Source organism: Oncorhynchus keta, chromosome 19 (genome assembly GCF_023373465.1).
Source record: "Oncorhynchus keta strain PuntledgeMale-10-30-2019 chromosome 19, Oket_V2, whole genome shotgun sequence".
In the NCBI taxonomy this organism is placed as follows: Eukaryota; Metazoa; Chordata; class Actinopteri; order Salmoniformes; family Salmonidae; genus Oncorhynchus; species Oncorhynchus keta.
The window spans coordinates 72,948,116-72,969,903 of record NC_068439.1 but is presented as its reverse complement, the minus strand read 5'-3'; the positions used below and the strand labels follow the sequence as shown (position 1 = coordinate 72,969,903).

The following is a 21,788-nucleotide window of genomic DNA, read 5'->3' as shown; positions in this document are numbered from 1 at the left end:
CTGACCACTGGGTTCTGCCTCAGAGCCTCACTGACTGACCACTGGGTTCTGCCTCACAGGGCCTCACTGACTGACCACTTGGTTCTGCCTCACAGGGCCTCACTGACTGACCACTTAGTTCTGCCTCAGAGCCTCACTGACTGACCACTGGGTTCTGCCTCATAGACTGACCACTGGGTTCTGCCTCACAGAGCCTCACTGACTGACCACTGGGTTCTGCCTCAGAGCCTTACCACTTGTTTATGCCTCACAGAGCCTCGACTGACCAGTGGGTTCTGCCTCACAGGGCCTCACTGACTGAACACTGGGTTCTGCCTCACAGAGCCTCACTGACTGACCACTGGGTTCTGCCTCACAGAGCCTCACTGACTGACCACTGGGTTCTGCCTCACAGAGCCTCACTGACTGACCACTGGGTTCTGCCTCACAGAGCCTCACTGACTGACCACTGGTTTATGCCTCACAGGGCCTCACTGACTGACCACTGGGTTCTGCCTCACAGAGCCTCACTGACTGACCACTGGTTTATGCCTCACAGGGCCTCACTGACTGACCACTGGTTTATGCCTCACAGGGCCTCACTGACTGACCACTGGTTTATGCCTCACAGGGCCTCACTGACTGACCACTGGTTTATGCCTCACAGGGCCTCACTGACTGACCACTGGTTTATGCCTCACAGGGCCTCACTGACTGACCACTGGTTTATGTCTCACAGGGCCTCACTGACTGACCACTGGTTTATGCCTCACAGAGCCTCACTGACTGACCACTGGTTTATGTCTCACAGGGCCTCACTGACTGACCACTGGTTTATGTCTCACAGGGCCTCACTGACTGACCACTGGTTTATGCCTCACAGGGCCTCACTGACTGACCACTGGGTTCTGCCTCACAGAGCCTCACTGACTGACCACTGGTTTATGCCTCACAGGGCCTCACTGCAGCACTGGGTTGCTCCACCCAGCGGTCTATGGGGGAAGCATGGTAGGACTGGTCATTATGTCCGTGGAGGACCAGACCATCTGTCTCACTGGCCTTGTTCACTGGAGTCCAGCCAGGTTGTGTGATGAGTGGGTGGGGTGAGGGTTGTTTGAAAAGGGGGTTTGGGGATGGTTGAGGGGGGGACACAGGGCTGAATTGAATGCTCTCTAAAAAAGGCTAGAGCAGGTGGACCAAAGCTCACAGGTTAAAAAGGTCTAACTGAAGCTAAAATGATTCCTCCTAGTCAGGACATTTGTAAGCACAGGCTACATCATCAATGTACGCAACAAAAGCTAAACGAATAGGTAGTCAACAGAAAACTATATCTATTGTGGTCCTTCTGTGGCTCAGTTGGTAGAGCATGGCGCTTGTAACGCCAGGGTAGTGGGCTCGATTCCCGGGACCACCCATACGTAGAATGTATGCACACATGACTGTAAGTCGCTTTGGATAAAAGCGTCAGCTAAATGGCATATATTATTATATTATATTATTATAAAAATCAGATCAGGGAAACATCCTCAGAAAGGTGTCTGGACAGATTAAACCAGCAAGTCATCAGCACTAGGGTTCCCGAGTGGCGCAGCTGTCTAAGGCACATCTCAGTGCTAGAGACGTCACTACAGGCCCTTGTTCGATTCCAGGCTGTATCACATCCGGTCGTGATTGGAAGTCCCATAGCGCACCATTGGCCCAGCATCGTCTGGGTTTGGCCATCCTTGTAAATAAGAATTGGTTCTTAACCGACTTGCATAGTTAAAGGAAGGAAAAAAAGATATACTAAAATGTTATGTAAGCTTTCAGCTATGGTTGATGACCAGAGGGAACATACTATTGCTAGAAATCTGTCTATAGAACATGCATCCCAATTCAAGTTAATGTTCTGACAATGGCTTCTGTCAAATTGCCACCTGATCAGCTTTATTCTTTCTAGAGACTATTTCAATACATACAAAATCCCACATTCAAAATGGTGTTACAGAGGAAAAAACTTTAAACCCAGACAAGAGACCTACCACATGCCGACCCCCACCTCCCTGAACCATTTGGCCACATTTTCCAATCACTATGGAGAGCAGCCTGGGACTCGAATGTAAATCAAGTGAAACAACGGTGAGTGCAGTGTTCAGTCTGGCCTGGTAAAAGCCAGGTAAATGTGGGCAGAGAGGCAGCAGGACGCTGGAATGCTGTATAGACTACTAGAGCAGTCTGGCTTTGTGGAATGCTCCCCCAGGGCTACTTACATAAGACCACCTGCCTCAGGGCTGTTCACTGGGCTACAGAGGTCGGCCAGGGGCTAATATGGCATACTGCCCTGCCTGGAGATGGACGCTAATTCTCAGTCACGAATGACATTTGTTCCCACTGTAGATTCCCTTTCAAAAGTACTGTAGATTCACTTTCAATGTAGATTTATTGTGGAAAATGGCATTTGAAATGGCTAAGAAGCAGTATGGTTACATGTATTTTAAGGCCTTCAAGTGGCTTTAATAGTCTTACTTCTAGACCAGTCTGATGGATCAGTATCATTGCAGATATTAACTGAGTGTGACTTAAGTGTAGACCTAATGTCCAAAGAAACAGTATGTAAATAGAGACACAAAACAGCTTAACAACTGTACCAAACAAGCATGTTTAATTTTCACAATGACACATTGACAGGTACTGTAATATATCAAAAACACATATCTAAAATCCAAAAAACAACAACTCAATTTGCACAGAGAGATCGAGTCTCAAAGACACCGAATAATAGTAACCAGACATTTTCAAAACAAAGGAACGTGTCAAAATGCATTTCCCAATACAATGCTTCTATACTGCATACACATTAACTCTGAGTGGATATCTGAAATGCATCCTTGAATCATCATATAAAATGATATCTTTGTGATGTTGATAATAAATGATACTGGATGAGGAATGATCAGATTTCCTTCTATCTGAAAAGGCCACTAAGATTACTGTCAAATCGGCACATGAAGCCTAACAAACTCATTCACTACAAAGAAAGGAGAAGCTTAGGCCCAAGTGACATTTCGATAAAAGTTATTCTTGCTATCTGAGAAAACAAGGAAGTAGGCTACTGTTTTGCAGCACTGTTAGCTTGTTTTGAAGCTCTGTGATTCACAGAACACTTCAGTTTGGTCATGCAACATCGCAGCAGAAGGACTAGAAACTAAAAACCTTCAGCATGGATTTTGACTAGGTCCCTTCCTCAACATATTCATGAGGAATATTAGTATGAATTTCAACAACCCATCTGAATGTCCTCCAGCATAGATTTAAAACAATATAGTTGTTGACATTTTGCAGTACACATTTATTTCAGTGATAGACGCACAGGCTTGCAAGGCCGATTTGATGTTTGTTGAAGTTTGCCAATACAAGCTAGGCTAACCTCCAGTACTTATTACAACTGTACTCAGTGCCATTTAAAATCAGTTTGAAATAAAGGCGAGGTGTGAATTTTATTTTTTAAACACAGCATCTGCTTTCAACTCACAGCCATTAAAACAGAGTCAAGGCCAGAAAAGTCAGAATTAAAAGTAAAATGCACCATTTCAACAAAAAAAAGTCTACAGCTTAGATGGTTGGTCAAATATTCAAGTGGCAGAACAATTACAAAAAATGTAATCCATCATCCAAACTAAATATTATGAAAGCATTGACAGAGAGAAATAGATCATTACTAAACTTAAATACATAAATATTTTTGTTGTAATATAATCATTTTCCATTGTGCGCCCAAGGCTAATAAAATAGAGATGTTCAAAGCCTATCCAACAGAAATGTAATAACACATAAATGAAAGGTTCAGAGATCGATTTTAAAAACCTGCGGAGTAGACAGGTGTGCGTTGCCTTGCATATGTAGTATTTTCTCTTTGTCCTTGTTGGAGTCTCCCCTTGTCCCTTCTGCCCTGCATTGAGAAGCTTTGGCACAGAGACACCATGGAGGGACAGGACCACACACACATCACAACATGGTGCTAATGAGGGGTAGGCCACACATGCAGCAGGCCAGACCAGGCTGAACCCCAGCCTGGGTGAGAGGTGAAGTCACAAGTATCATCAATGTGCTGCTCTCTGTGACACTCAGAGAGTGGGTCAGGGGTGAGGGGATCAGGGGTCAGGGGTGAGGGGGTAAAGGTGGCTAGGTGTAGGTTGTGAAGGTGGGGTAGGCAGTGGGAGGGTTAGGGGCTCAGAACAGAGGGTGTCATCAAACCAGACCGCGGCGGAGCCATTTTTCAACCCATCTCCAGAAACCGAGAGCGCTGTACAAACGACAACCCGTCGGCAAGTTTAGCCCGCACTTGAAAAGAAAAAAAAATAAAACTCCTCCGACTGTCTGATCTGGTCTCTCTCACAGAGAAGACTCCACCTCTCGGGTGATGACGACCTCGGGCTCCGGCTGAGGAACCACCTGGACAACTGCAGTGGCCGCCTGCTCCAGGACTGCTGCTCCCTGTGGGGTCTCGTTGATTACATCTATGGCCGAGGCCGCCAGCGCATTCCCCTCACCACTCAGGATCTTCTCCGAGCCTACCGGACCAGCACCAGCCACACCCAGCTTGTCAGCAGCGCCACAACACAGCTTAGGTGCGCACTGTGTCCGGCAGGAGAGCTCGCAGAGGGAGGCACTTGACTCGGAGTTGATGGTAACAAACTCAGGCTGGATGGTGGTGGCGTGGATGCCCTCGTCATGGAAGAAGTCCTTGATGCGCTTGGCCACGTCCATGTAGGACGTGGGGTCGTGACACTTTATGTGCGCCGTGGCGATGATGCGTGAGCCCGCCAGTTGCCAGATGTGCAGTTCGTGGATGGCCAGCACGCCTTCCAGCAAGAGCAGCCGCTCGTTGAGGCGATGCATGTCGATCTGCTTGGGCACCGTCTGCAGGAGGATCAGTGCAGACTCCTTGAGCAGTGGGTAGGTGGTGTAGAGCAGGATACCCACCATGATGATGCACAGCGTGGGGTCCAGGTACAGCACCCAGCACGGTCCCACCACGGTCCGTTGAAAGCTAGAACTGTTGCCGTCGGTGGAGTGGCTGTCGATGCATGGGTTGAAGCATGTCTCGCCGGGCGGGCACGGCCGCCATACGAAGGTGAAGATGAGGGCGTTGACCACCACGATGACAGAGCCCAGGGCGTCGCCCAGCACGTGTAGGAAGACGCCGCGCATGTTGAGCGAGGCCTCGTCGTGGCTGTAGTCCAGCTCCTCGTAGGGAGCGCTGCCGTTCATCTGCATCTCACTGTCGTTACAAACGATCTCTGAAGGAAGAAGACAGAGACGAGGGGTTAAAGAAGTACAAGGGAGGCAAAAGCACAGCCCTGTCACAAATTCATCCTTCCTTCCTTCTTAGCTACCTTAAAATAAGCATCAACCTATAAGTGATTAGATAGGTGAAAGCAGAGTGACCACTATCCCCAATGACAGGCAATTCAGATAGGTAGGAAGGATGCATTTTTACAGAGCCCACATATTTGAAGACAGGAGGAGGAATTTCAGAGAAAATGGTGGGGACTCTTCCAAGGGATGGAGAAAAGAAAATGGAGTTTTTTTTTTTTTTTTAAAGATGAGGAATGACTAATACATAAATTGTGAATGACTCACATGTCCAGCTGCAATTTATCAGCTGACTGGTCCAACTACTGACCCAAACAGAGCATAATGATTGATGACTGTGTCTGGGGTTTTGGAGGACATGGTTGAGGTACCGCGATAAACACAATCATAGGAAGCCGCGTCGTGTTAAACATGAAACCCATTTACTTTGACGTGGGAAAGAAAATAGGCCATAATACATCACCTGAGGCAGGCCTCCAGTTCTAGACATGAACTACAACCAGTGTGGTGGTGGAAGCCAGTAAATTAACCAACCCCAACCGACTCCCCTGCTTAACACCGAGGATCTTCAAATTGTCTGCAGACAAGTGAGACGGCCTAGCACTATGCTACAGCTCATACAGTTACATAATGGCCAATGGCACCAGAACTAGTGCTAGACTAATAGCCTCTTGCTTGGCACACAGCGACGAAGGGGAAATTTATCGGGCTTATAGTCTGGGTGTCGGTCACTGCCTTCGATGATGTATGGCTGTGTGGCAGCGACCAGTGCACGGAGAAGGGAGAGATGGGCAGAGCCTGACAGGCCTAAGGTAGGGGGCAAATGACAGTCTCCTGGTTCTACCATTTTCTGTACCAACAGGAAGCAAGGCAAAGGGCAGTACTCAGTTCCCAAACCTCAGTATCAGCAAGAAGATGGTCAAACAGTGTTTTACCTGAAACTGGAGGATCACCAAGTCAAAATCATGATATCCTGTTAATATGATAAAACAATAGGGGACATGAATCCCTGAAGGCATGTGACAGTGACTTAACACAATTATAAAACAGAAAGAAAAATGGCGTATAAACATGGGTTTTGTGGAGCCAACTTCCTGTTATGGGTGTAGCAGCACCAGTAGTGACAAAAGAGATCATGTGTCTTCATAAAAAGGTCACGATTTGAATGTGTAACAGTTCAAATATGCATAAAATTTACCCAATGCAATTGGAGAAACCAAATCAGGATGGTGAAACTCCTCCCAGTTTGGTTTTGTAACAGGTCATGACTCGTCCGCCACCATGTAAAACACGTCATACTCATTCCACACAGGGCCAAGTGTCTGCGAGTGTTTGCTCCATCTCTTGTACTTGATTGATGAATTAAGGTCACTAATTAGTAAGGAACTCCCCTCAGCTGGTTGTATAGGTCTTACTTGAAAGGAAAAAACTAAAAGCTGCAGACACTCGGCCCTCCGTGGAATGAGTTAGACAGCCCTGATGCAAGACATCTGCAGGCTGAGTGGGGGCTAGATACTTCCGATAACAAAGATCAACTCAAAAAAAACTTCTGTTACAGTGAGGGTGAAGGGGACACAGGTTAAGGAACCATTAGGTCTTTCACTGACAAGCTCAGAGGCAAAACCTCAGAGGTCATAATTATCCAGTTATTGCCTGATAACGACATAAAACATGGTTTCCTAAAGTGATGAAAATAATGAATGAGTTACAAGGTCTGTCTTGCGCTCTCATTAACTCTGCTAAAGGTACTTCAAAATGGGTGTGCAGAATGGACACAGCCATGGACCACGTTGTTCTGTATCAAGTCACTGCTGATACCAGTCGCTGAAGTTTATGAATATAACAGCCCTGTCCCGGTTCCTGTTCAAAACTTAAAGTGACTGGCTGGATTTCATCATGACGCTGCCAATACGGCTTTGACTGGTCTGGTAAAAAGGCTCCTACAGCTTACAGGGCAACAGATGATGCCCAAGCCAGGAGACACACATCAGCCCAGTTACACCTTTGAGATTGTAGTGGATATTGATCCCATCTACAATACTACAGAAGAAACCCAGCCAAGACCATGTGAGACTGGTATCTTGATCAACAGGGCAGTTGTGTTGAATGTCTCTCCTCAAAGGCAGAAATATCAACGGGTTTTCCATGTAAAGGACCCATGAGGGCCAACATGTGAAGTCCATATAAGCATGTCAAATTGGGTGTCAAATGAAAGCTAAGAGTCTATTTTTGAGAAATTACGACACACATATATATATATATATACAGTACCAGTCAAAAGTTGACACTCCTACTCATTCAAGAGTTTTTATTTTTAGTATTCTTTACATTGTAGAATAATAGTGAAAACATCAAAACTATGAAATAACATATGGAATCATGTAGTAAGAAAAAAAAAAGTGTTAAACAAATCTAAGTAGCCACCCTTTGCCTTGATGACAGTGTTGCACACTCTTGGCATTCTCTCAACCAGCTTCGTGAGGTAGTCACCTGGAATGCATTTCAATTAACAGGTGTGCCTGGGAAAGAAATTCCACATATGAACTTTTAGCTTCTTAAAGCGTTTGAGCCAATCAGTTGTGTTGTGACAAGGTAGGGGTGGTATACAGAAGACAGCCCTATTTGGTAAAAGACCAAGTCCATATTATGACAAGAACAGCTCAAATAAGCAAAGAGAAACAACAGTCCATCATTACTTTAAGGCAGGAAGGTCAGTCCGGAACATTTCAAGAACTTTTAAAGTTTAACCAAGTGCAGTTGCAAAAATGAAGTGCTATGATGAAACTGGCTCTCATGAGGACCGCCACAGGAAAGGAAGACTCAAAGTTAGCTCTGCTGCAGAATATATTTTCATTAGCGTTAACTGCACCTAAGATTGCAGCCCAAATAAATGCTTCAGAGTTCCAAGTAACAGACACATCAACATTAACTGTTCAGAGGAGACTGCTTGAGAATCAGGCCTTCATGGCCGAATTGCTGGTGAACAGATGAGCTCCACATGTGTGGCTCCCACCGTGAAGCATGGAGGAGGTGTGATGGTGACACTGATTTATTTCGAATTCAAGGCACACTCAACCAGCATGGCTACCACAGCATTCTGCAGTGATACGCCATCCAATCTGGTTTGAGCTTAGTGGGACTATTATTTGTTTTTCAACAGGACAATGACCCAAAACACACCTCCAGGCTGTGTAAGGGCAATTTGACCAAAAAGGACAGTGATGGAGTGCTGCATCAAATGGCCTGGCCTCCACAATCACCCAACCTCAACCCAATTGAGATGGTTTGGGATGAGTTGGACCGCAGAGTGAAGGAAAAGCAGCCAACAAGTGCTCAGCATATGTGGGAACTCCTTCAAGACCGTTGGAAAACAATTCCTCATGAAGCTGGTTGAGAGAATGCCAAGAGTGTGCAAAGTTGCCATCAAGGCAAAGGATGGCTACTTTGAAGAATCTAGAATATGTTTTGACTTGTTTAACACTCCTGGTTACTACATGATTCCATGTGTTATTGCATAGTTTGTCTTCACTATTATTCTACAATGTAGAAAATAGTAAAAATAAAGAAAAACCCTTGAATAAGTAGGTGTCCAAACTTTTGACTGGTGGTGTATATACACGCACATATTTTTTTTGACAATCATTTTCCATCCTAAAAAGTATGAATAGGCTTTGATAAAAAAGGTATTAGAAACACAACCAAAACGAATGTTGAAGTAAACACCCCTGCCAACTAATAAACACATTTAGTTCAGGATCATTTTCAGCCTTTTGTAAGTTTAAGAAACCTGACCTCGTGCCTTGAAATTCCATTGCCAAAAACCCACATATCTTCAAGATATTTTCTAATTTCTCTCACTCATGGAGGGAGGATAATGACATTTCACAGAAGTAACAAGGTATACCTATCAATTAGTTACATTATGAAGTGATTAAAACTCATTTGTTACCAAATCGGTAACAGACTTCCTGAAATTGTATTGGCTACAATGGGAAATCATAGTAGTCACAAACCACAATTGGGTCGACTGTACTGTTCTCCTTTCCTCTGGCATACCGTTAGGCTTTTGTTCAGATTAAATTTGGTCAGTCCGCCCTGGCCTTAATTTCAACGCCCATAGACGTCTGGACTGACCTTCATTTGATCCAAACATGGCCATCCATGATTGGTACAGTACATTCAATACATCAAAGAGTGTAGTACAGTAAAGAAAAGTAGAGTAAAGTTCAGTAGAGTACACAATAATTTACTGTTATGTGCGGAGCTTTAATGTCAACTCTTGTGAAACATAGGTGTCTATGGTTGGCTCAGATTTGGTCCGGTCCAACCAAATTTGATCTTGTTTGATGACGGAGCTCAATAAAATAATAGCCAGTGTGTAGAATATATAATAATATAAATATAATATAAAAACGGAGGATATTGCATGTTTATACATTTGTGTACCCATTTATGATACGTCACCATGATGACAATGACATTCATATAAACAATTATGCATTTCTGTGTAGTACAGTTCAGGGACCCATGATAATATTCCGTTACTGCAATTCTGTTTCCGGATGTAAATCCACTTATTTTTTTGCAACCTAAGGTGTTATATCATAGCTGACACCCCATTCTTTCTGCAAACAAAGTTAAATCTGAATTTGCAATATCATTACATTTTGATGACAGAATATCTCATTTTAAAATCAAGCAATACATTTGACAATGTTTCTACGATTCTACTAGATAAGATACATTACATTTTATTTTAATGGTAAATCTCTTGACTAACTGGGTAAATTAAGATGGCATACGCCTACTTACAATACAGGTGAATGCATATTCAAACTTCCATTTGAGACTTATATTAGCTTACTGATCAACAATATTTGCATAGAAGCATCACTCCAGCATGCCACACCTGTATGGAAGGACATCATATAGGAGAATAGAAAAGAACAGGGATGATTATGAAACTATTATTTTTTGTAAATTTCCATGATCTGGATTTAATTTTAGACGCCAGGACGCATCTCTAAACAACTCCACATGAGCCCTATTATTGGTAAATTACCTAAACTAATATTTGCAACAGGAGTTCGATTTAGGACACTGTCAACTCATCCATTTCTCTCAATACTTCACCTATCTGTTGGAGAACGAGCTAGCACGCTGCTGATTTTCCCCTGCTGGACATTCCTCGGCATTGTGCAGTACTCCTGGCTCAGGCAGTGATTGGCAGTTTGCATAGCAGCATTTTTGCAATGATCGAGAAGTACGAACAGACTACAAAAGGTTCATATCGACCCCACCGATTATCCGTGGTCCCCCCCAAAAAAAGGTTTTTGTTTTGCATATATTTAATTGAGTCTCGGGGCAATTCCATCCTTAACAAGAATACCACAGAGATAGCTTAGTTTGGACTAAAGATCGCTACATCTACGTTATTTAGCCAGCAAAATCCCAGAAGTTTCAGTTATTTTAATAAATTCCCTGTCTGTGTGAGATTATGTGAGTGTGCTCCGTCTGCCCCCACTCCCCAATAAAATATCTTATTTTAAATCGATGAAACCACATAGCTAGCCAAGTACAGTGGTTACAGCATGTTGACAGTATAGCTAGCTACTGTAATTGACAAATGATTGATATAACTTACCATGTCTACGTCTCTCGGTGTTCACGCCATTAGGGGGGCTGTTGTGGCTTCCTACCAGGTTGTTGGTCTCCTCTCCTGATGATCCATTCGGTCTTTCTGACTTGCATAGTTTACCCCGCTTGTTTTTCTTATTTCCGTGAGAATGGCCTCCTCCTCCGTGGGAGTGCCCGTGTCCACCACCTGCGTGTCCGTGGAACAAGCACAGCCCGAGGAGGTTGACCAGGAGCCCGGCGGCTCCCACACCGATAACTACATGGGGTTTCTCGATTTCATGTGGGTTGGTGAATCGCTCGACGGCCTCCAATATTATGGTAAAACAGAGAGCTGTGAGGAACACTGCGTTGACCAGAGCACCCATCACTTCAGCCCGGATCCATCCGAAGGTGTTTTTATTTGTCGATTGTGTTTTCTGAGCGAAGCGCACGGCCACCAAAGCCACAAGCAGCGCTATGACATCCGATAGCATATGAAAGGAGTCCGAAAGCATTGCTAAAGATGCAGTGATCCGACTGACGACAACCTCCACGATAAAAAAGCCAAAAGTCAATGAAAGCATGCATATTAGCCGCACACGATTAGGTTCACAAGCCATGTCTCTCCGCTGATCACTTGTTAACGTCAACTGAGTTAGCTAGCTAGCTAGCTTACGATATGCACGTACGATGTTACGGTATACTAGCTGTAACGTTAGCTACAACATGCGAGCCAATCGATAGGCATATGATGCGATTCCACCACGTCTTGTAAATATTTATACGGTCGCTAACAATTCGTCATTGTCGTACGATTACCACCGACTCCAATTCCAGATACAGCTAAGACCGACGTTGGTTCCTCAAAGGCAGACAATTGGGAACATTCAAAGACAAGGGCATATTCCAGAAACGTTGACCGTAGACTCCGATTTGCAGACGGCTGAAACTTTGCACCCGAGCCGGTAAAGTTTCCACACGGAATAAGGCGACGGAGGGGCACGCCCTGGTCTTTTGCTATTGGTTGTTAGGGATAAAGTAGAATTTGGTTGGTCAATTTATACAACCATTTCACGTGGACGGAGCCCGTCGTTGCTATGTAGCCACGTTGAGTAATGCAAACATTTAGACGTTGCGGACTCCAACATTCTGACTCATCATTTTTTAGGATGGTGTGAAGCATCCGCACACGGCCCCATGTCTTATTTCTGTGGTTAAACAAAATGTTATCCATCCGAAATACATTAGGTTAGACTACGTTTCAAACACCCAACTGAAAAGATTACTAAAGTCCTACTAGACTATAGGTTTAAATATAAATCGACGTATTATTTCGCAATCTGTTCTAACACTTTTGAGAGGTTAAATGTCCTGGCAATACTTCAATAGAATAAACAACTTTGAATGCATCTCGGACTGGGCCCTCACATTCACAGGATTCACGTTGGTGGAAGCGCTTTACCTGCAGATTTCTCCAAAGCCACTATCGAAACAGCTTTCAACCTTTCCAACATGAAGAGAAAATATAAGGATAAACGACGACCTCATGTGGGAGATACTGATAACTACAACCCTTCAGATACACAGTAGCCTACATACATCACCATACACCATACATCATCATACATTTAGTTTCCCATTCCATTGTTTGAAGTGAAACAAGCCAGTCAATCACCAGATAAACTCTACGAGGTGTGCACGGAGATCAATGCATGCAACAGAAACCTTCCATGTAGAAAAATAGATAATGTCGATATACATTCTGCGACAGTAATCACTCTGATTACATCGGCATTAAATGTTTACAAGAGGCCATTCACTACATGTTATGTTCCCACATAATTTACATGACCAAATTTAAATGCAAACTTATGTAAAGATGTAAATTAAGTTTAGAAACATACATTGGGGCGGCAGCGTAGCCTAGTGGTTGCGAGTTCAAACCCCCGAGCTGACAAGGTACAAATCTGTCGTTCTGCCCCTGAACAGGCAGTTAACCCACTGTTCCCAGGCCGTCATTGAAAATAAGAATATGTTCTTAACTGACTTGCCTGGTTAAATAAAGGTTAAAAAAAATACCAAGAGTTGAACTTCATGCAACCAAAATAATGTACAATGATGCCAATTTGAGAAGAAAAACAGGAGACAATTCAAGGGTAAAGATCAATCAGTTGACAGTTCAACAGAAAGTAATGTCTTGTCGGAAACTCAGAAATGTTCGACTTGCTTGCTCGTTGTAGAAAAATGATACCGAGTTTAACCATTTGGGAAGTATCAGAATCAAACAATAAGAAGCTCTAGGCAAATAACTTATGTTAATTTTAAATCGGAGATTCTGAATTTCCGACATCATGTGAACGCAGCATGGAACTTTGCACCCGAGCTGCTTAAGTTTCCACTTTCCACACATAACTAAAGGAAGGCCCTGGTATTTTGCGATTGGTTGTTAGAGATAAAGTACAATTTGGTTGGTCAATTTTTACAACCGTTTCACGTGGGCGGAGCCCAGCGTTGCTATGGAGCGACGTTACGTATTGCAAACGTTTCAACGTCATCGTTTGGAATGCGCTGCGAACTCATCCAAAATTCTGACTCATATTTTTAAGATAGTGTGTAGCATCTCCACACGGACCCCGTGTCTTATTTCTGTGTGGTAACAAAATAGTATAAATCCAAAATACATTAGTTTAGACTGCATGTCAAGCACGATTACAAACTGAAAAGACTTGGCCTACTAGACTATCATTATAAATAAAAATTGTGTATTTTTTTCACCCTCTGTTAAAACATCTTCGAGGGTTAAAATGTCCTACTTAAATAAACTGAACTTAGAATGCATCTAAGGCTGGGCCATCACATTCACATGATTCACTTTGTTGTCGGTGCTTTGAAGAGAAAAGGACATCTACATCATGTGGGAGATACTAATAACTACAAACCTTTAAATGTACAGTACATCAACAGGCTGCAAGTGTTTCCCTTTACATTGTTTCAAGTGAAGCTAGTCATTCACCAGATAAACTCTTTACTTGGTGTGAATGGAGCTCAACACATGCAACAGAAACCTTTCATTTAGAAGAGATAATGTAGGTCTACATTCTGCAACAGTAATCACTGATTAAGTCTGCCTTTAATGTTCACAAGAGGATACTCATTACTTATGTTCCCACATCATTTTCATGGCCAAACTTCTATGCAAACTGCTTATGTTTAGAAAACAAAAACATGTAAATGAAGTTTAGAAACACATTTACCAAGAACTGAACTTCATCATGCAACCAAAATAAAGTACATGATGCCCCTTTGAAAGAATAGGAGACCATTCAAGGGCAAAGGAAGAATAAAGCATTAAGGACAAAGGTCAATCAGTTGACAGTTATTCAGAAAGTGGACCTGTCTGAAACAGACATTTGTTGAAGGTCAACAGTGCCTGTTTATTGCCAACCCATCCCAATATCATATTTGCAAAACATTGACATATTTCCAGAACAGAAGTGTATGCGGGAGTGTACACCTATTTATACATCTTCAGATAATGTACTAACATTGCCCTTAAAATATATTTTAATGCCACCATACAGTATGTACATAGTAGTTATAGATCACATATTCACAAATCAGAACTTGAGTGCAATTCTGTGCATCAACAACACATTTTAAATGTCAAGGTTGAAAAAACACAAAACACCACTAAAAATATATCTGGCACCCAATATTTTGGCAATTTCACCATAGTATAAACCAATCACCATGATACAAATAAATTAAAAGCTACATAATTTCCCAATGGACCACTAGGTTTCAATAGCTCTGAAACTAATGTTAGTCAGGAAAACTAAAGCAGAGACCTGATACTTCTGGGTCACACCTCAGACGACCATATATTCATCCATCCACATGACACTGATAGTGAGGCCCTAAGCAGTAGACTCTGTGGGCTAGCGGATGCCTAGGATCTGCCAGCTCTTGAGCTGATATAGCCTCTCCACCTCCCCCAGGGCCTGGGCCCGCATGTTGGCTGCCTGTAGCCTCTTCTTCAGCCCCAGCTCCTGGCTCTTCACACTCTGCTTCTGATCTGGCCTCTGGTTCTCTTTGCTTTCTCCGGCAAAATGGACCTTCTTTCCAGGTGAAACGTTCTCCTCTCCCTCATCTAAGGGGCCAAGACAGCAAAGAGTTATACAATTTTATTGAACTCTACAAAAAAACAGCTTTAGATAAAGACCCTCCTTTGTAGAATGCCTCTGGGATTTTTCAGACTACCCAGAAATGTTCAAATTCACAACTTAACTCAACAATCAAATATGCTTCCCCCTTGTATTTAATTTAAAAACATGGTTACCCCATGGCTACTGTATATTATATTGAACTTCAATTACAAAGCAAAACAAGTATCCCTCATTTACCTCCTGGTTCCCACCCCATGTTTGTTGCAGGTTTTATTGCAGTAAAAAAAAAATATATATATATATATACACATTCACAAGGTTAAAATTAATAAATACACTAAAATGCTAAAATTTCCCCAATTACAGAAGTGAACACAATGCAATGCTCAGTTCTTCTCAATGTTCAGGGGGTCCAGAGGCCTTCGCTTGACTCCCATACCCATTTCATTGGAATAGAGCAGTGGCAGGGCCTTCTGCTGTTTCACCAAGTTGTAGCTCTTCAACAAACTCTCCGCTCTAAAACCAAAAGCAAACATTGTTGGGAGTCAAAATGGATTATACCTGCTTGCAGTTTTATAGCAAGCAATGAGATTATAACACCAAAGCAGGAAGCAAAAGTAGCATTAGCACAGCTTGGAGGAGGATTAAAGCCTTAGGATTTAGTCTGACAAACAGCCGTTTGCTGCATTTCAAGTAAATTAAGTGATCCAAGAGAGCACCGTTTTACCTGGCAAGCTTCTCATTTGATAGTCTCTCGCGAACACAAAGCTCCTGCTCCCGCTCTGTAGGAGGAACACAATCACCAGATTTAAATTAAACATACCTCAGGTTACAAACAAGTCAGTCTGTGTATACTCGGTAGCGTCGCCAGTGACACATTGACCTCCTTTACAACCAATCATTTCAACAAGACTGACCCCAAAAAACATGCACGTTCCAACACCACAGGGTCTCACTGTGACTAGGACATTATAGGGTCCAGGGTTGAATACATTGTCAATTCAGGACATTAATTGAAATGGACATTCACTTCCTGAATTGGCTGAGCTAAAACCAGAATTGAGCCCGACCCTGATAAGGGCAAATGACACTCACGCTCCAGCCTCTCCTCTCGCTCCTTCAGGGCCTTCTCCCTGTGCCGCAGCACCTGCTCCTTCAGTCTCAGCGCCACAATAGTAGGGGTGGTTGAAGACTCTGCAGGCTTTGGTTTCTCTGGATCAGCCGACCTCCTCCGGTGTCTTGCCTGCGCCCGCCTAAGTTCATCGGCGACCAGGTCCGCCAACAGGCTGCTCTGGAGAATGGACTCAACTGAGGGCCTCAGGTAGTCCTGGCAACAAGGCACAACAGTCAAATCGACAAAGCAAACTGGCAGTTTGAGTACAAGGGAGTGAGGGATCCAAATCTCTTGAAGTTGAAAGTGTGCACACGCACACACGCACACACGCTTGGTGATTCAGACAAACAATCATTTCAACAGAAGTGCAGCAGTGAGGAGTTGCTCACAAGATGCCCTGAATTACATATGGAGATCAGTGCTGTGAAACATGTTCCAAACCTTTAAATTGAGCATTCTGGACAGGAGTGTATTCAGCTCCTCTGAATACCGGTAGGGGATTCTCCTAAACTTTCCCTCTCGGATCTTCTCTGCCAGCTCTTTTTGGTTATAAGCTGTGAAAGGAGGCCTATATGGAAGAAATGCATGCGTCAGTCAGACTTTAATCTCATCTAATGCATTGACTGGGGGATATTGAGTAAGAATATAGATGACAGGCAAGGTTACTCACGATAAGGCACAGAGTTCGTACAACAAGCACCCCAAGGACCAGATATCTGATTTCTCATTGTAGGACATGCGATTTATTTGTTCCTGTAAAATATGGAAAAAAAGTGTCCACACATTGAAAAACTGATTAGAGAAGCTGAGTATTTCTCTAAAATCACAATGAAAAAAATAGATACTTTTAAACCATAATCATAGTTCGAGTCGGTATTGAAACACAGGGGAGTACAGACCGCCAGCAAAAAAGGCCTATATATACACACTTTGCTTAGGAGTGCATTTCACACTACTTTTGGATTCTAAATTGGATTGTAAGGCTCGTATGAATGTCCTGCGTAATATAATGTGTGTCATTGTAGCCAATCAACTGCATAATACTTAAAAACACTTCAAATCAGTTAAAATTCCCCTTGGCTAACTTTGCCACAACCTATATCATTGACCATTAGCATTCTAGCTCAGTGGTTCCCAACCTTTCTCAGATACTATACCATCAAATACATTTTTCTCTGCCCGGAGTAACCCTGAAGTACCACCTCATGTGAATTTTATCAGTAGGCCTATGATCTCATGAATCTTCTCTTCAACCCCTTGTGGATAGGCCAAGTACCCCGCAGGCATCCTAGTAACCCGGGTTGGGAAGCACTGTTCTAGTGAACTACTGCATCAAAAATAGGTATTCTAAGATCACAATCAAATGTTATCTCACCGAATGTTCAAGCAATAATCAAAACATTGGAAGAGATTGAGAACCCATCTCCCAAAGACCGCAGTAAATCTAGGCTGTTGAAAGGGCGCAGATGGCGAACGGCAGTTATCCCCCACGGTGGCAGTTGTTCACAGGGCTACTTGTTCATGACATGAATAGCGACTTGGAGTATAGGATTCACAATTATATGATTGCCTTTGCTACGGACTCACAGGAGACATGTAGTATGGGGTCCCGACAAAAGTCTTTGCGAAACTGGTGTCATGGTTCAGGATACGTGCGAGACCAAAGTCGCCAAGCTTGACATTCTGCTTGACATCCAGGAAGATATTGGCGGGCTTAAGATCTCTGTGCAGCACTGTGGCCCCACCATTGCTCCGGCGATGGCAGTCCTTCAGGGCGAGAGTGAGCTGTGCCATGACTCGCATGATGAATTCCTCCTCCAAGTAACGCCTGGACACCAGGAACACAACATACAAGTTTCATTAGTCACATGTAAGGGATACACATGGACGATGTCTAACGAAATGCTTTCTTGCAGGTTTCTTCTCAACAATGCAACAATAAATAATAAAAATGCGAACATAAAGTAAATGGCTCAATAGAATAAACATTTTAGCATAAGTATAATACAGGAACACGCAATTTATAGTCCAAAATACACACGTGTATGGGGGGGTATAAACTGGGCAATATACTAAGTGTCTGGTAGCAGCAGTTGTGATGTGTATGTAGCGTGTGTATGTAGCGTGTGTGTGTGTGTGTGTGTATACAGTGCATTCGGAAAGAATTCAGACCTCGACTTCCACATTGTTATGTTACAGCCTTATTTTAAAATTAAATTGTTTTTATCCCCCCTCATCAATCTACACAATACCCCATAATGACAACACAAACAGGTTGACATTTTTGCAAATGTATAAATAAAATGAAAGAACACATTTACATAAGTATTCAGACCCTGTACTCAGTCTTTGTTGAAGTACCTTTGGCAGTGATTACAGCCACGAGTCTTTTTGGGTATGATGCTACAAGCTTGGCACACCGAAATTTGGGGAGTTTCTCCCATTCTTCTCTGCAGATCCTTTCAAGCACTGTTAGGTTGGATGGAGAGCGTTGCTACACTGCTCTTTGTCGGGGTTCAAGTCCGGGCCACTCAACGACATTCAGGAGACTTGTCCCGAAGCCATTATTGCATTGTCTTGGCTGTGTGCTTATGGTTGTTGTTCTGTTGGAAGGTGAACCTTTGACCCAGTTTGAGGCTCTGGAGCAAGTTATCAAGGATCTCTGTACTTCGCTCCGTTCATCTTTCCCTCAATCCTGACTAGCCTCCCATCCCCTGCCACTGAAAAACATCCCCACATCATGATGCTGCCACTACCATATGGATGGTGCCAGGTTCTCTCCAGACATGACACTTTGCATCCAGGCCAAAGGGTTCAATCTTGGTTTCATCAGACCAGAGAATCTTGTCTCTCATTGTCTGAGAGTCCATTGGGTGCCTTTTGGCAAACTCCAAGCAGGCTGTCATGTGCCTTTTACTAAAGAGTGACTTCTGTCTGGCCACTCAACCATAACCATCCTACAGGGTGGCAGGTAGTCTAGTGGTTAGAGCGTTGGGCCAGTAACTGAAAGGTTGCTAGATCGAATTCCGAGCTGACAAGGTAAGAATCTGTCGTTCTGCCCCTGAACAAGGAAGTTAACCCACTGTTCCTAGGCAGTCATTGTAAATAAGAATTTGTTCTTAACCGACTTGCCTAGTTAAATAAAATAAAAAAATAAACATTTCAAAACTCAAAGGGTGTTGCACTGTCGCAGTTCACCACCTGGTGTCAGAGTGGGATGGCCATCAGAGAGGTGTATACATGACACATGATGAACAAGGGAACCAAGGTCAGCACAAAACACACACACACCTTTCTTTGATGCATCTGGTGATGAGGCTGGAGAGGTCACCGCCTTCACAGTGCTCCATAACGATGTACAGTGTGGTGTTGGTCCGGTCAATGATACGGTCATAATATCTCACAATGTTTGGATGCTTCAGTTCACGCAGGAGATTGACTTCGGACACCAGCATCTGCTTCTCGCTCTCAGCCATTGTGCCGTAGTCCAACTCCTTCCAAACTAGAATCTATGACGAAACCCAGACAACAGAACTAAACATGTATTGATTGGCCAAAGCGTGTTGATGTTGGGAAACATTTTAAAGATAAACATACATAGTGTAGGGTACTTTGGTTTTACGTCAAAATCCTGGTTTAGCTAAATGTTAGCAGTGTGGTTCATATGTATAGTTAGCTATATAAACACGAGCCATATCATAAAACCACACAGTTCCTCACAGTTGTAGGCAAACATGGCAAATGCTTTAGTATTGCTGATGTGGGGAGTCCTGGTGTTGTTCCCCGCTTAATGTCCAATGAGGTCATTTCTAAAATAAAATATGCCTGTCCACTTAGGGGACACCTTTTGTTTCGTCTCAAGAGCATCCCCCAGAGGCAAACGTTACGCACTGGCTCTGGTTACCTTGACAGGTGCAATGAGAGCATGCAATGCAAACATAGCTAGGTAACGTTGGTCGAACAACGCCGTACTAAACGGCGGAAACACTTACCTTGGCATCAGATTTCCTCCGTATTTTCTGACATTTTCCGTAAGACCCTGACCCTATGGTATACAACACCTCATAATCTTCAACACGAGATGGCATTTTGTCGTAGCGAACGTTAACGCTACTAGTATAGAACTAGTTAGCTAAATGCAGAATGCAATGCAAGGTAGCTAACGCAGCTATCGAAAGCAATAACGACTATTCTGGACGTTTTCTTTCTTAAAATGTCGTTAGCAAACGTAAATGCTGATTATATCTCTCCGATAACGTATTGATAAAATTGCTTGCTAACTACTCGTCAAAACAACGTGTTTTATGTTGATAACACAAGCGACGAAAGGGAAGCAGGGATTCCTTGCGGTGGTTTCAAATTGGTGCCTGAATTCTTCAATGTGATTGGTCCGTATACTACATATAGAATACTCTGATTGGCTGTAATGAAGACACAAGCTGCTGGTTGCTAGGCATCTGAAACCCGCGAGATTTGGCGCGGTTGTTTAAAGGGGAATAAATATTTTGCCGACGGGAACGGTTCTGATGATACCTCAGTGACGGAAACGTTCTATCAAAGACAGTACGATTGCGTGGGAAATAGATTTGCATACCGCATTTGTCCAAATTAAAATGTAGTAATGTAATAAGTACACAGAACCCCACATGTCATGTAGGAGACGCGCTTAACCCAGAGCGATTTACAGGAGAAATTACGGGGTAAGTGCCTTGTTCAAGGGCACATCGGCAGATTTTTTCGCCTAGTCAGCTCGTGGATTCGAGTCAGTGACCTTTCAGTTAGCGACATTTTCAGTTACTGGCCCAACGCACTTAAACGCGAGGCTACCTGCCACTACGTGTGTATCTCACCACAAGGTGGCAGAAAAAGCGAACTCTGCTTTTATCCTGCCCCATGAAACTGAAAACTAAAGGTGGCCACTGTCCATGCAAGTTAGAATAGAATAGCTTCGAGTGATTGTCTAGTACTTCCACACATCTATCTGATAACTTATCAAAGTACATTAGGTCCATATATGCCAGTTATAATATAATAAAACAAAATATAAGAAAAGAGAATAGAATATCCAGTGTAAATAAAAAAAACATTATTTTCGTGAACTCTACAATTCCACTCAGATTCTAGTGGATATCAAGATACAGACAGCCCTGAGCACTCTGGTGTTTTTAAAATATTTTTTACATATGCCTCATTGACTTTATAATCATTTTCTGCTGCTTAGCTTGTCATTGTGAGAACATGTGGCAGCCAGGCTGAGTTCTCTGTCTGTCCCACAGTCCCAGAGCAATGATGAATATGATTATCAGTCTGCATCATAAATCACTGTGTTAGACATTGTTAGCAGTTGACCTCACATAGCAAGTGCCACATTTTTGTGATCAACTGATCTACCCTCATCACAGAGAAAGTGATACCCTACAACACAACACTGCTCATTGATTTACTGCCTCCATTGACAGGGCGGTTGTTTGGTGTTTGTTCTAAGGTTGAGTGGGCCAGCTAGGCTAGATGATAGGCACCCATGAAATCTGCAGAGCGTATTGATTACTGTGAGGTAC

The 21,788-nt window shown here is 43.2% G+C and overlaps 2 protein-coding genes across 2 annotated transcripts; both read right to left on the bottom strand.

Moving 5' to 3' along the window:
* Window positions 1-2,598: 2,598 nt before the first annotated feature.
* On the bottom strand, window positions 2,599-12,047 carry slc30a1a (solute carrier family 30 member 1a). The gene is made up of 2 exons (XM_035794559.2): window positions 10,979-12,047; window positions 2,599-5,258 (listed from the first exon to the last, which is right to left on the bottom strand). The coding sequence occupies exons 1-2, from the start codon at window positions 11,568-11,570 to the stop codon at window positions 4,351-4,353; spliced, it is 1,500 nt and encodes a 499-aa protein (XP_035650452.1). The 5' UTR covers window positions 11,571-12,047; the 3' UTR covers window positions 2,599-4,350.
* A 2,014-nt stretch (window positions 12,048-14,061) lies between these two features.
* Window positions 14,062-20,620, bottom strand: nek2 (NIMA-related kinase 2). The gene is made up of 9 exons (XM_035794558.2): window positions 20,223-20,620; window positions 19,522-19,739; window positions 17,818-18,058; window positions 16,901-16,983; window positions 16,672-16,798; window positions 16,212-16,443; window positions 15,844-15,898; window positions 15,556-15,632; window positions 14,062-15,100 (listed from the first exon to the last, which is right to left on the bottom strand). Exons 1-9 carry the CDS (start codon window positions 20,316-20,318, stop codon window positions 14,889-14,891), a joined length of 1,341 nt encoding a protein of 446 aa, XP_035650451.1. The 5' UTR covers window positions 20,319-20,620; the 3' UTR covers window positions 14,062-14,888.
* Window positions 20,621-21,788: the final 1,168 nt, after the last annotated feature.

Excerpts from the sequence above, each read along its gene's own strand:
- nek2 (XM_035794558.2), bottom strand. The coding sequence starts at position 20,318 with ATGCCATCTCGTGTTGAAGATTATGAGGTGTTGTATACCATAGGGTCA. Across the intron at positions 18,059-19,521 it reads ACCAGATGCATCAAAGAAAG|GCGTTACTTGGAGGAGGAAT; the intron begins GTGTGTGTGTGT and ends CCTGGTGTCCAG. Across the intron at positions 16,444-16,671 it reads CCAGAATGCTCAATTTAAAG|GACTACCTGAGGCCCTCAGT; the intron begins GTTTGGAACATG and ends CCTTGTTGCCAG.
- slc30a1a (XM_035794559.2), bottom strand. The coding sequence starts at position 11,570 with ATGGCTTGTGAACCTAATCGTGTGCGGCTAATATGCATGCTTTCATTG. Across the intron at positions 5,259-10,978 it reads CACCGAGAGACGTAGACATG|AGATCGTTTGTAACGACAGT; the intron begins GTAAGTTATATC and ends TTCTTCCTTCAG.